This window comes from Bison bison, unplaced genomic scaffold, assembly GCF_000754665.1.
Source record: "Bison bison bison isolate TAMUID 2011002044 unplaced genomic scaffold, Bison_UMD1.0 scf7180017864239, whole genome shotgun sequence".
NCBI lineage: Eukaryota > Metazoa > Chordata > Mammalia > Artiodactyla > Bovidae > Bison > Bison bison.
Window position 1 is genome coordinate 858069 of NW_011494811.1, and position 15828 is coordinate 873896.

The 15828-nt window shown below is 39.0% G+C and overlaps 1 protein-coding gene across 1 annotated transcript in view; it reads right to left on the bottom strand.

The window, feature by feature from the left end:
• The window catches only part of PCNX (pecanex homolog (Drosophila)), a gene marked incomplete at its 5' end in the record, with an annotated part of 186085 nt that overhangs the window by 10694 nt on the left and 159563 nt on the right, over positions 1-15828 (bottom strand). Inside the window, 3 exons of the mRNA XM_010846813.1 lie at positions 493-723; positions 5716-5866; positions 6617-6717. Of these exons, the coding sequence (XP_010845115.1) occupies positions 493-723; positions 5716-5866; positions 6617-6717 (483 nt within the window). The remainder of the gene's footprint in view (positions 1-492; positions 724-5715; positions 5867-6616; positions 6718-15828) is intronic.

The following is a 15828-nucleotide window of genomic DNA, read 5'->3' on the forward strand; positions in this document are numbered from 1 at the left end:
GGGGGGGTTGGGGGGGGGGGGGTGGTGGGTTTATTCAATGAAGAAACAAGTAAAACATTTCTGAGACGTTTAAAAAAACAACAAAACAAACCAACCAAAAAACAGGTCAGAGCGAACCATTTACAGTGAGCTACTAATCACCATCAAGTACAAATTATAGTATTATTTTGCAACCTAGGAATCAATCATATTAGCAATATAGGGCTGACATTTTCAGAAGAGATGCTGCCCAAACAGTACATATAACAGGCAAGAGACTGCCAAAACAGAAATGAAGAAAGGCTTTAAGGCTTTCCGGCACATGAGAAGACTTCAGAAGACAGAGTACATTACTGACAAAATAAATTATTAAGTGCTCATCAACAATAAACTCAATGTAGTGTGGTTGTATGTTTCTGTTTTCTGTGAAAGAATTTCATGACTTTTTAAGTCTGGATAAGGTTCTCTAAGTTTCACTGTTTTCAGAGGCAGACAAGTGCCTCCAAACCTTACTTTAATGACCCTGAAGCTCAGGTAGCGTCTGTTGAGCATGATGATCTTGTACTCGTTAGTGCCATCGTCCATGACGTGCCGCAGAGCGAGCAGGGAGGGCGAGTTGGCGAGCACTGCACTCCGCCACGCAGGGTCCCCTTCGTGGGCGATGACGAGGTTCTTCTCGTGGGATACAATGGCTTCGTAGAGCACAGTGGGGTCATCATATTCATCTGGAGAAGTGAAATGGTCCTATATACAGAGATAAAGATAGACCTGTATTTCTAGGAAAATTAGAGAATGACTTCCAAGACAATGAAAGCCTCTGTAAAACTAAATTAGTTACTAAATTATAAGTCTTAAAAACTGGCTTATGTATTTCATTACCAGCATGTGTTTGTACTAGCAGAGGTAAATGACTGATTCTTAAATTTATCCAGGTTAGGAATTAGCTAATTACTGCTCTACTACTTCTGCAAATTCCTCAATTCAACCCTACCTGTCCTCTAAGTTTTATTAGCTAAACCATTTTTATTTCCAATTTATATATATTGTTTAACCTCATTCAATTTGGTTTGCATATCTTCATTTTTTTTTTTCCTGTTAAAGGATTATCTCACCTTTAAAGCTACATAAAAGGTCTCGAAACTATGTTTCTTTTTAACTGGGTGCTTTTCACTTAAAGTCTCATCTCTAGGATGATAACAATATACAATTTTTATCCTGCCTCTCATCTAGTTAAGATAAGGCTCAAAACTATGAGCTCTGAGCACAAATTAAGGGTCCTAAGTCCTAGAGAAGCTAGGTCTTCTTGATCTTAGCAACTACTCATTTACTTGGCAGGTTGTTATTTAATATCTACCACATGCAAGACTGTGTGGCAGATTGTCTGGATGAAACAATGGAGTATATGAAATGTATTAACACTTCCCATTCAGAAACCCCCAAATTAACAGGGGATACAGGATATAAACCCCAATAATCATAACACAATTGGGAATTTCTGAAATGGTATGTTTTTAAGGAAACAAAAATACCATATTAGCTGCCTTCATATTTATAGTTAAGAGGCTGATACATTTTTACACCCAGGTAAAGTAACTCATTTGTGCTCAGGCCAGCTGACTGGAGTGTGGGCTATTGGGAGGTGAGACAGTGAGAGCAAGAAGGCCATATCCCCAAGGATGCACCTCCAGGTCGGGAGGGTCACCAACATGAGGATAATGGAAGTCTTCATGTACATGTGGGTACATAGTGCACAAAGTTCTCCAACACACGATCTCACCTAAAGATCCTAAAACAATCTTGTCAAGTAGGCTGAGCAGATAATGCCAGCATTTTACAAATTTGGAAACTGAAGCTCAAAGAGGCTTAAGCTGGGAAAGATTGAGGGTAGGAGGAGAAGGGGGCGATGGAGGATGAGATGATTGGATGACATAACTGACTCAATGGACATGAGTTTGAGCAAACTCCAGGAACAGTGAAGGACAGAGAAGCCTGCAGTCCATGGGGTCACAAAGAGTCTGACATGACTTAACGGCTAAACAACGAGGTTTAGAAAATTAGTATATGATGGTAGTGCCAGAGCTTGAATACGCTTTTTGAGTATTTTTTCATTCTGACGTAAGATGCTCTCTTTCAGCAAGATGTTCACTTAGGGAAGAAATTACATCCTTGGATTAGTAGTATTTGTACAATTATTTGAATAGAAAATAAAAGTGCAGAGACAAGCAATAAACACATTCTCAGTAAAATGGACACAAAGTCTGAAATCATTAGGCATGCCAAAAGTGGAGAATGTTCAATCCTGTCCAAGTATTTATTTTCATTGGGCTTAAAATGGTTGAATGAATATGTAAACTTCTATGTATATCATTCAACAGTGTTTTACTGATAAATATTTGAAACAAGCAGAATGTTCATGAATAGAGAAAGAGCTGAATAAACACAGTAAAAATTACACTCTGGAAAACTACAGAGTCATTAAAAAAAAAAGTGAAATGCCTCTACAGGCGCTGACTTAGAAAGGTGTCCACATTATATTAACTGGGAAAAGAGCTTGACCCAGATCAATTTACACAGCACGATTACATTTTTAAAAAGGAAAATATGTATAAATATAGTTGAAAATGTCTGAATGAACTTGGGGAAAGCAGAAAAGATAGGCATCCAATTATTGGCAGTGACTGCTTCTTGGAGTATTGTATGATGGTACAGGATGACAGAAGATGCTTACTCTTGGGAGATGTTTACTTTCCATTGTTTTCCATTAGTTTTCAAATAAATAAAAAAAGAGATAATGTTTCCAATTCTAGGAAAGGTTTTCAGAAGCATTTTAGAAATACACTTGAAAAGTTATGAGGAGATACACAGGAAATACTATTTGTTGAAAACAATGCAACTCATGTAACATTCACTGGCTGCCAAGTACTAAGCAATGAGGATATAAAGATTACTAAGACGCTATCACTGGCCTCAAGGAGATCACAGGTTGTTAACATTTTCATTATATATCTCTTGTAAACCAAGCTAGACTTTAATTGGTGTATTTTAGCTCTAACAACCATGTAAACTCCCTTAAAGAGACTAGTGGAAAAAAAAAAATAAGGAAGTAAGCTGTTTTACAAAATGATTAGAGGACGAGAGAGAACACATGAAAAGCGTGATTTACTTAATTTCTCTGAGTTTTGGCTAATCTTCAGCTACAAAACTGTGAGTAAAATAAATTTCTGGGCTGTGGGTGATTATGTGGATGAGAACACTGATACATTACAGAACATTGTAAAATTAAATACTACACACGTAACAGTTTTAATTTCTAAAGTAAAAACATAAAACAGATTGCAGAATTAAAAATTGAAAAGCACCCTATCAGAGACTGTGTCTGAAACAAAGGTTAACAGAAATTTTATGTATTTAGCTCTCCGGAAACAGAATCTTTTTAAAAAACAATCAGTTGAGGTATAATTTACACATAATAAATTGCACCCATTTTAATAGTACAGTCAGACGCACTTTGACAAATGTGTAAGCCCGTGTTAACCACTGCTACAATCTAAATATAGACTATTTCTGTCATTTCAAAGTTCCTTCCTGCCCTCTGGCATTCAATCCCTACATCCCAAGCAACCACTGATCTGCTTTCTGTCACTACAGATTAGTTTGGCCTGTTCTAAATTTTACCTAAATAAAATAATACAATATGCACTCTTTTTATGTCTGGCTTCCCTTATTCTGTATAATATTTGATATTCATTCTTCCTGTGGCATCTAACAGTAGATCATTTACATTTACTGCTAAGTAATATTCTATCTGTTGATGAACACTGGAGTTATCTGCAGCTTTGGGCTCTTGGGACTAGAACTGCTAAGCACATGTGTGTAAGTCTTTGGGTGGACATACACTTTCATTCTCTTGGGTAAATATGTGGGAATGGACTTGCTGGGTCACATGCCAAGTAGTATACATATGTACTAACACTTTAACATAGAAGCCTTTTGTGGATTTTCATGAGTACAAATGAACTTTGGAGATGAACAGTACTAATCTACACATCTATCTTATCCTGGCCTCAGAGTCTCTCACCAGCAACCCCCTGTCTGGTCAAAGTAATGCTGGGTGAATGGCTGTTGCTTGTTTCTTCACAGGTCAATCTCACTCTTCTCCAAGGTGTGTGTGGATCACAGAACTTCTCCAGGCTGCACCTGTATTCTCATCTTCTCCCCTCCCTCAGCACTCTATGGCCCCGGGTTCCCATGTCCACCTCCTTACCCCTTCCCAATCTGTCATTGTTGCTGTCAGTCATGGCTAATAATGACAGTGTGTTGTACTCAACTGCATTGGGCCTGATTATAAGGTAGAGAACCATTGTCACAGGCTAAAAACACATGTAAGGAAATGGATTGGAAGCACCAGGCAAGAGCACTTGTAGGGAGAGACAGGGATGAGAAAATACAGAGAGTCTGTGCCTCAGTTTCCTCTCTGCCAGATGGAGATAAAATACCTGTCATGATGTTTAGAGTTAAAGATGTCTGTCAGGAGCTGTTAGATAATTATGCTACATAAAAGAGTATTTCCTACGTAGCAGAAACACAATACCTTCTGAGAAACTGTTAAGTTTTAAAAACATTTTAATATGAAATCATTATCTTTTTCTTTAAAATACACTGAATTTTGTCTTGAAACTCTAAAGCCAGTCTGATGATGGACAATTCTGTTGTTGTTGTTCAGTCGCTAAGTAGCGTCTGACTCTTTGTGACCCCATGGACTGCAGCACACCAGGCCTCCCTGGCCCTTGCTATCTCCTGGAGTTTGCCCCAAGTTCATGGCTATTGAGCAGGTCATGCTATCCAACCATCTCATCCTCTGCCGCCCTCTTCTCCTTGATCCCAAATATTTTTTTTCCCCATCATCCCCAAACAGTATTCTTTTCACAGAAATTTTCAAATACTGTAGTCTTTATTAGTAATGCTCCTAAATAATATTGGGTGTTAACTTCATTCCACTAGGTCATGGTAAACTCATCTGCGGGGTAGTCCACCTCTTATTTGGCAGTGAGAGACACCCACATCCGAGCACAGCAGCTGCATTTGATCAACACCATCACGTGCTCTCTATCCTCAAATCTCATCACAGCTGTCACGCGGAACGATAAGGGCAGCAAGCGCCAGCACCTAATTTCAAAATATGTTCTTAAAGGGGCCCAGTGCTTTAGATTTGCATTTGAGAGTATCATTTTCATTTTATTGCCTTTCTAGGATTATTTAATTAAGGCTGATTCTGTCCTAACCATCATTTATTCTATAAAACATGGTAAATGAAGCTCATAGTTAAATAACAGCAACACTTGCAAGACTCCTGAGATGTTGTTATACTGCACTGGGGATCAACTAACATTTACTCAAAGAACAGGCATGAATTACAATCACCTGAGAACAGGCATGAATTACAATCACCTGAAGTCAAAGCAACCCTTACAGGGGCCCAAGGCTTGTATTTTCAGTTTGTCACTGCTTGTATTTTTCTTCAAGTTCATGCCCAGGTCACTCTCTACTATTACTGTTCAAATCCACTGTTACAAACACAGGTTCAGGCTTCTAAGATTTAATATCCTATCAAGAATCATGTTTTTCTTTGTCTCAAATCAGAGTATTTCTCAAAAGGATCCCAAGGAACATAATTTGGGAGTCAAATGAAGAAGTACCATTAAAACCAGTAATGTATTAGAAATTCCCTCCTCTTACCTGATGAAGTTTAATGGACATACGAATTCCAGGGACTACTACTTTCCTCAGGAGTTCCATGTCAGCAAAGATCCATTCGTCCCGAATTGAAGAAATACGGAAATCTCCCTTAAATAGGGCATGCAATCCATAGAGGAATGACTCTAAATTACTGTTAAGATTGGAGATAAAAGTTTACATATTTTGACAAAGGTCTTCCATTACACTGATTCTAACATCTGGTTATGCATCAGAATCATCTGGGAGTGTTTTGAAGATACAGACGCCAAGAACTAATATCAGTTTCCCTGAATCAGAATCACAAGGGTCAAGGCTATTTGCCCTGGACCCTTGTTCATGACCTACTGTAATAGTGAGTCCTTGAACATAAACAGAAGGTGAAGACTCTCTAACTTGAGAGTAAGGAGGGCCTAATGGAAAACATGAGGTAATCAGAGAAGAAGCATTATGTGGCATTTCTTAATTCTAATTCAACTGGGTGTTCACAACAAGAAATCCAGTTTACATTTAGAGTCCCCAAATCTAATGTACCATTATATTAAGAATATAAATGCTCTGAGCAAAGACTAAAAGGAGAAAAATAAAAATAAAAGGAAGTGAACTGTTAGAAAAATAGATGTATATGGGAAGACACCAATCATACATTGAGTTATTTTTTTAATGTCTTAAATTATTAAATTCTCATTATCTGCAGCTGCCTACACACATGTGAATTTTAAAAGTTAGTTCTTTTAACCACTTCGAATTCCACTGTGTTTACTAAAAAGATCTATACAATATCTGAAGAAACATTTGTAATAAATTAACATAGAATGCTTCCGTTAAAAACCATTTCAGATTTTTCAGATTTTGGTTATAGAGCTTCCCAGTCTGTTTCTGAAAACAGCAATGCCTTCCTTACCTGGACATATGGTGGGATGCAGTCCCCAAAGCTCTCCGTCCCAGAACACAGAGTCCATAACAAAGAGTCACCAGAGATGAATCTTTGTCCACATCCAGTGGCTTTAAATAAAAAAAAAAAAAGAAAGACAAGGAACAGGGTGAAGGGGGTTGAAGGCACAAATTTCCACTTATAAAATGAGTAAGTCATGGGGATGTAATGTATAGCATGGTTGACTCCAGTTTAGTAATACTATACTGCATATTTGACAGTTACTAAGAGAGTAGACCTTGTAACTTCTCATCACAAGGAAAAAATAATTCTGTAACTGTATGATGAAGGATGTTAACTAGAGCTATTGTGGTGATCATTTTGCAATATATACAAATATCAAATCATTATGCTGTATACCTGAAACTAATTAATATTGTATGTCAATTATATCTCAATAAAAAAGAACAAAAGAATATTACTTATCAGAATGGTATATAAGTATTTACCGAATCAGAAAAATCTATTTAAAAAATCAGACAGGACAAGGAACTCAAGTAGCATATACTTACTATCTCCTCAAATATAAGTTCTAGTGAAAAGAAACATCATAAAATGAAGTATGAATGTGTATAAGGAGGTTCTTTGGAATCTTTAAATAAAACTAAAGCTTTATAATAATACTGGAACATACTAAAAAAAACTGGCTGTATTAGTGTTAGGATCTTAGCTAAACATCTCAAAGTACTTGCTGATATACATCATTACTGATTCTGCCCTCTCCTGAAATATAATATTCTGTTTATTAATTAGTTATTTCTCAACTTAACCTGGCAAGCATTAGTGACAACAGCACTAGCCTATCAGTGACGATAACCACATTAAAGAAAATTAAACTGTGTCTATAGAATATTGCTTTCCTTCATTCAACTTTTAATTCTTTTGCAGTTGCATACCTTTATTATTGACTATTAAATATATATTATATATAAACATATGCAATAATTATATATATATACACACACACACAAACAAAATGGTACAACTTACATAATACTAAAGAGAATCTTGGTAGCATCTTAATTACTGAGAAACAATCGAATGCAGCAGTTTTCAAAGTGTAATCCTGGGACACAACAAGAGCATCACCTGGGAACTTATTAGAAATGCAAATTCTAGAACCATTTCAGACCTGTGAAGTCAAGTTCTGGAGGTGGGGTTCACCTATCACACTCCCGTCACATTCTAATGTATGCTAACATTGAAGAATCATGGATCTAGGCTTTTAATGAGCTTAATTATTCTATCTTTTCCAATTATATATATATATTTATCTGATTTTATAAACCATTAACATAAAGAGAAAAGGGCAGCTGTCTAAGATACTAGCTTAATATAGACTGTTTAATTAATTATCATTAACTGGGTAATTTAGTTAATTTTAACTGTGAAGGAGAGCCTACATTTCTTTCTTTTCTGTCTCCCTCTCTCCCCGACCCAGTCAACTAAATTAAGAAAAAAAAATTTTTTTTCTTAATTTAGTTCAGGCTTCTGGAACTGGTCAAGATACAGTAATAAAGACACTGCTGCTAAAGCTGAAGCTCCAATACTTGGGCCACCTGATGTGAAGAGCCGACTCACTGAAACAGATCCTGGGAGAACAAGATGGCCGAGGAGTAGGCAGACGTGGAGTACCTTTCTCTCCATGATACATCAGGAATACCCCTTCAGACACAGAAGTGCATGCAGAACACCAGCTGAGAGCGGACAGGAGTACCTGACCAGTGGAAAAGAATGTATCGAACCACACAAAACTCAGTAGGACGAAGAACAGGAGAGTTAGTAGGACTGGACCTGCCCTTGGCAGGAGGGGGAAGCAAAGCAGGGGTCCGAACCCCACATCGGGGTAATTCTCTGAGTCAGAGGAGAAATATTCAAGCCTGAGAGTGAAACAGCTGATCTGTGGCAGCCTAAGTATAATGATAATTAGACAGTCCTTGCCACAGCCATACATATCCCAGACAATAACACTGGTCCCCTGGAAGGTGCAGCAGCTGGGAGCTGGAGTTTTGGGATTGTGGAGCAATCCCAGGGCGAGGGCTGCTGTTGACTGCAGAGAGATGAAATGAGGCGATGTGAGGGAGGAGATTGTGGTGGGAAATGTCTGTGGAGGAAAGCCAGGCATCCATGGAAGCAAGGTGATACTGCTGAGTTACACGAAGGAGGTGGAGCCATCTCCATACCCTCTCTCCCCCCACATGCCAGCATCCACAGTTGAATAATAGAGAGGCTGGCTCATCAAACGCCTGATGCACTGAATTACAGAGTAGGATCCCACCTACATGCCCCTTTAAGTGCCTGACCTGTCAATGTACAGAGTAGGACCCCAGCCAAGAGTCCCCTCTATGTGCCTGACGTGCTGAACAACAGAGAAGGACCCCAGGCAAGGGAGCCCTCTAAATGCCTGAACAGGCAGAGCTATGGAGAAAGGCTGGCCAAAAAGGCTTTCTGATCACCAGCTACAAGAGGCTCAGAAAAAAAGACTCTGATAGGGCCATAACTCCTGTGGTAGAGGCAGTCCAAGTCCCTGCACACTTGGCGCCACCAGGGTCCCTGCAAGCCAAGCAGCTGCACCACCTTCACACTCAGCTCTCACTGGGGCAGAGCTGCCACAGGCGAAAAAGGTCTTGCATCTATGCACACAGTGTCACTTTGGTTGTGTCCAACTCTTTGCAACCCTGTAGACTGTGGCCAGAGAAGGCAATGGCACCCCACTCCAATACTCTTGCCTGGAAAATCCCATGGATGGAGGAGCCTGGTAGGCTGCAGTCCATGGGGTCGCTGAGAGTTGGACACGACTGAGCGACTTACCTTTCACTTTTCACTTTCATGCATTGGAGAAGGAAATGGCAACCCACTCCAGTGTTCTTGCCTGGAGAATCCCAGGGACAGGGGAGCCTGGTGGGCTGCCGTCTATGGGGTCGCAGAGAGTCGGACACGACTGAATCGACTTAGCAGCAGCAGCAGCAGCAGACTATGGCCTGCCAGGCTTCTCTGTCAGGGAGGGGGTTTCTCCAGGCAAGAATACTGGAGCTTACTGACCAATACTGCTTGCCATACCCTTCTAGAGCACTATATTTCCTGCCGCCCTAGTACCAACTCCCCTGAGTACCTGGTGCTGCCAGAACTCCTGTGACCCAAGAAGCTGCACCACCTCCAGACCTGGCCCTCACAGGAACAAACCCAAGTCCTCCAGGGCAGCCTCAGGAACAAACTCCAGTGGACAACCCCCATGTAGAGGTGGAAATAAAACCACAATTGAAATCCAGGGGCAGTGTGGCTAAGGAAGAAGACCCAAAACCTCCCCACCAGCTGTACAAGCTGCAGACTAAATCCACACGATCAACTAGGCAGACTGTTGTCTATGACATAAGAGGTCACTAAGAGCTCCCACAAAAGAAAACACACTAGCTCTGATAGCTGTGGACACTGGAGGCAAGAACACACAGAAGCAGGACCAGATTAGAATCTGAGGTGCCATCACAGCAGGTCCAGAGATCAGCACAGTTAGAGGGCATCCTAGGGAGGTAAGGTGAGCTGTGACTCCCGGGAAAGGACTGTGACAGCAGTGACTCCAGGGAGTACCAAACAGTGAGAACTCCACACAAATGAAACCCACACCACCCACAGCACCCTGTGCAGGACACCTCATCTAAACAACAAAACAAAAATACAAACAACATCATCGGCAGACAGGATTACCACCTCACTCAGCCTTGCCCATCAGAGGAAAAACAAACAAACAAACAAAAACTCAGCACAAATCTCACCCTACACAAACCACTGGACCAACCTTAGGAGGGCAGAAACCAAAAGGAAGAAAGAATTCAACTTTCCTTGAAGTCTGGAAAAGGAGATCTCAAATACAGTAAGTTTAAAAAAAAAAAAAAAAAGGCAGAGAAATACTACACAAATAAACCAGAAACACAGAAGTCCAAATAAATGAAGAGAAAATAGGCAAACTATCGAAAAAGAATTCAACATAATGATAGTAAAGATGATCAAAAATCTTGAAAACAAAATGGAGAAAATGCAAGAATCAATTAACAAAGACCTAGAAGAATTAAAGAATAAAATACAGAGACAAACAACACAATTATTGAAATTAAAAATACTCTAGAAGGAATCAATAGCAGAATACCTGAGGCAGAAGAACGAATCAGTGAGCTGGAAGATAAAATGGTGGAAAAACCTTTTGAAGAGCAGAACAAAGTAAAAAGAATGAAAAGAACTGAGGATAGTCTCAGAGACCTCTGGGACAATACCAAATGCACCAACATTCGAATTATAGGGGTCCAAGAAGCGGAAGAGAAAAGGAAAGAGTATGAGAAAATTTCTGAAGAGATTATAGTTGAAAATTTCCCCAACATGGAAAAGGAAATAGTCAATCCAGTCCAAGAGGTGCAAAGAGTCCCATACAAGATAAACCTAAGGAGAAACACGCCAAGAGACATACTAATCAAACTAACAAAGACTAACACAAAGAAAAAATTAAAAGCAGCAAGGGAGAAGCAACAAGTAACATACAAGGGAAACCTTTCAGCAGAAACTGCAGGCCAGAAGAGAATGGGAAGATATATTTAAAGTACTGAAGGGAAAAATCTACAACCAAGATTACTGTACTCAGCAAGGATCTCATTCAAAACTGATGGAGAAATAACCTTTTCAGACAAGCAAAAGTTAAGAGAATTAAGTACCACCAAATTAGCTTTACAAAAATGTTAAAGGGACTTATACAGCCAAGAAATACAAGAGAAGAGAAAAGATCTACAAAATCAACCCCAAACAATTATGAAAATGGCAATAGGAACGTATATATCAATAATTACTTTAAATGTAAATAGATTAAATGCTCCAACCGAAAGACACAGACTGGCTGAATGGATACAAAAACAAGACCCATTTTTATGCTGTTTTCAAGAAACCCACTTCAGACCTAAAGACACATACAGACTGAAAGTGAGAGGATGGAAAAATATATTCCATGCAAATGGGAAGCAAAAGAAAGCTGGAATAGCAATCCTCATATCAGACAAAATAGACCTTAAAATAAAGATTACAAGAGATAAGGAAGGCCACTACAAAATGATGGAGGGATCAATCCAAGAGGAAGACATAACAACTGTAAATATCTATGCACCCAGCAGAGGAGCACCTCAATACATAAGACAAACACTAACAGACAGAAAAGGAGAAACTGACAGTAACACAATGATAGTAGGAGACTTTAACATCCCACTTGTATCAATGGTCAGATCATCAAAACAGAAAATTAATAAGAAACACAAGTTTTAAATGACACATTAGATGAGATGGATCTCATTGACATCTTCAGGACATTCTATCCAAATGCAGAAGAATACATCTTAAGTGCACATGCAACATTCTCCAGGATAGAACACATCTTGGGTCACAAACCAAACCTCAGTAAATGTAAGAAAACTGAAATCCTATCAGGTATCTTCTCTGACCACAACGTTATGAGACTAGATTATCAATTACAAGAAAAAAAACAATAAGAAACAAAAACACATGGAGATTAAACAACACGTTTCTAAATAACCAATAGGTTACTGAAGAAATCAAAAGGGAAATAAAAATATTTCTAGAAACAAATGACAATGAAAACACAACTCAAAACCTATGGGATGCAGCAAAAGCAGTTCTAAGAGGGAAGTCTGTAGTGGTACAATCCTACCTCAAGAAACAAGAAAAACACTGAATAGACAACCTAACTTTACACCTAAAACAACTGGGAAAAGAAGAACAAAAAACCCCCAAAATTAGCAGAAGGAAAGATATCATAAAGATGTGAGCAGAAATAAATGAAAAAGAAATGAAAGAAACAATAGTAAAGGTTAATAAAACTAAAAGCTGGTTCTTTGAGCGAATAAACACAATTGACAAAACTTTAGCCAGACTTATCAGGAAAAAAAAAGAAGAATCAAATCAACAAATTCAGAAATGAAAAAGGAGAGGTTACAACAGACAATGTAGAAATACAAACAATTATAAGAGACTATTATGAACAACTATATGGCAATAAAATAGATAACCTGGAAGAAATGGACAGATTCTTAGAAAAGTTCAACCTTCCAAGACTGAACCAGGAAGAAATAGAAATTATGAACAATCCAGTTATAAGCACTGAAATTGAAGCTGTGATAAAAAATCTCCCAAAAAACAAAAGCCCAGGACCACATGGCTTCACAGGAGAATTCTACCAAACATTTAGAGAAAAACTAATGCCTATCCTTCAATCGCAGAGGAAGGAACACTTCCAAACTCATTCTATGAGGCCACCATCATCTTGATACCAAAACCAGACAAAAACAACACAAAAAAAGAAAACTACAGGCCAATATCACTGATGAACATAGATGCAAAAATCCTCAACAAAATTTTAGCAAACAGAATTCAGTACCACATCAAAAAGCTCATACACCATGATCAAGTTGGGTTTATTCCAGGGATGCAAGGATTCTTCAATATATATAAATCAATCAATGTGATACACCACATTAACAAATTGAAAGATAAAAACCATATGATAATCTCAATAGATGCAGAAAAAGCCTTTGGCAAAATTTAGTACCCATTTATGATTAAAACTCTCCAAAAAATGGGCACAGAAGGAACCTACCTCAACATCAGTTCAGTTTAGTCGCTCAGTCGTGTCTGACTCTTTGTGACCCCATGAATCGCAGCACGCCAAGCCTCCCTGTCCATCACCAACTCCCGGAGTTCACTAAAACTCATGTCCATCAAGTTGGTGATGCCATCCAGCCATCTCATCCTCTGTCGTCTCCTTCTCCTCCTGCCCCCAATCCCTCCCAGCATCAGAGTCTTTTCCAATGATTCAACTCTTCACATGAGGTATTGGAGTTTCAGCTTCAGCATCAGTCCTTCCAACGAACACCCAGGACTGATCTCCTTTACCTCCTTTACCTCAACATAGTAAAGGCCTTATGTGATAAGCCTACAGCAAATATTCTCAATGGTGAAAAACTGAAAACATTCTCCCTAAGATCAGGAACAAGACAAGGGTGTCCACTTTCCCCACTATTATTCACATAGCACTGGAAGTCCCAGCTACAGCAACCAGAGAAGAAAAAGAAATAAAAGGAATCCAGATTGGAAAAGAAGAATTAAAGTTCTCACTATTTGCAGATGACATGATACTGTACATAGAAAACCCTAAAGATAGTATCAGAAAATTACGAGAGCTAATCAGTGAATTTAGCAAAGTGGCAGGATACAAAGTCAATACACAGAAATCACTTGCATTTCTATATACTAACAATGAAAAATCAGAAAGAGAAATTAAGGAATCAATCCCATTCACCACTGCAACAACAACAACAAAAGTAAATATCTAGGAATAAACTTACCTAAGAAGACAAAAGAACTGTATGCAGAAAATTATAAGACACTAATGAAAGAAATCAATGGGGACATAAACAGACGGAGAGATATTCCATGTTCCTGGGTAGGAAGAATCAATATTGTGAAAATGACTATACAACCAAACGCAATCTACAGATTCAATGTGATCCCTATCAAATTGCCAATGGCATTTTTCACAGAACTAGAACAAAAAATTTCACAATTCATATGTAACACGAAAGACCCCGAATAGCCAAAGCAGTCCTGAGAAAGAAGAATGGAGCTGGAGGAATCAACCTTCCTGACTTCAGATTATACTACAAAGCTAGAGTCATCAAGACAGTTTGGCACTGGCACAAACACAGATATAGAACAATGAAATAAGACAGAAAGCCCAGAAATAAACCCAGGCAACTATGGGTACCTTATTTTTGACAAAGGAGGCAAGAATATACAATGGGGCAAAGACAGCCTCTTCAATAAAATGGTGCTGGGAAAACAGGACAGCTACACGTAAAAGAATGAAATTAGAACACTTCCTAACACCACACACAAAGATAAACTTAAAATGAATAAAAGACCTAAATATAAGACCAGAAACTATAAAACTCTTAGAGGAAAACATAGGCAGAACTGTTGATGACATAAATCAAAGCAAGATCCTCTATGATCCACCTCCTAGAGTAACAGAAATAAAAACAAAAGTAAACAAGTGGGACCTGATTAAACTTAAAAGCTTTTGCACAGCAAACAAAACTAAGCAAGGTGAAAAGACATTATTTTCTCCTCTGAATGGGAGAAAATAATAGCAAATGAAAGAACTGACAAAGGACTAATTGCCAAAATACACAAGCAGCTCATACAACTCAATAGCAGAGAAACAAACAACCCAATCAAAAAGTGAGAAAAAGACCTTAACAGACATTTCTCCAAAGAAGAAATACAGATGACTAACAAACACATGAAATGGCCATCATCAAAAAGTCTATAAACAATAAATGATGGAGAGGGTGTGGAGAAAAGGGAACACCTTTGCACTGTTGGTGGGAATGTAAATTGATACAGCCACTATGGAAGATGGCATGGAGATTCTTTAAAAAACTAGGAATAAAACCACCATCAGATCAGATCAGATCAGTCGCTCAGTTGTGTCCGACTCTTTGCGACCCCATGAATCGCAGCACGCCAGGCCTCCCTGTCCATCACCAACTCCTGGAGTTCACTCAGGCTCACGTCCATCGAGTCAGTGATGCCATCCAGCCATCTCATCTTCTGCCGTCCCCTTCTCCTCCTGCCCCCAATTCCTCCCAGCATCAGAGTCTTTTCCAATGAGTCAACTCTTCACATGAGGTGGCCAAAGTACTGGAGTTTCAGGTTTAGCATCATCCTTCTAAAGAAATCCCAGGGCTGATCTCCTTCAGAATGGACTGGTTGGATCTCCTTGCAGTCCAAGGGACTCTCAAGAGTCTTCTCCAACACCACAGTTCAAAAGCATCAATTCTTCGGCGCTCAGCCTTCTTCACAGTCCAACTCTCACATCCATACATGACCACAGGAAAAACCATAGCCTTGACTAGATGAACTTTTGTTGACAAAGTAATATCTCTGCTTTTGAATATGCTGTCTAGGTTGGTCATAACTTTCCTTCCAAGGAGTAAGCGTCTTTTAATTTCATGGCTGCAGTCACCATCTGCAGTGATTTTGGAGCCCAGAAAAATAAAGTCTGACACTGTTTCCACTGTTTCCCAATCTATTTCCCATGAAGTGATGGGACCAGATGCCATGATCTTCGTTTT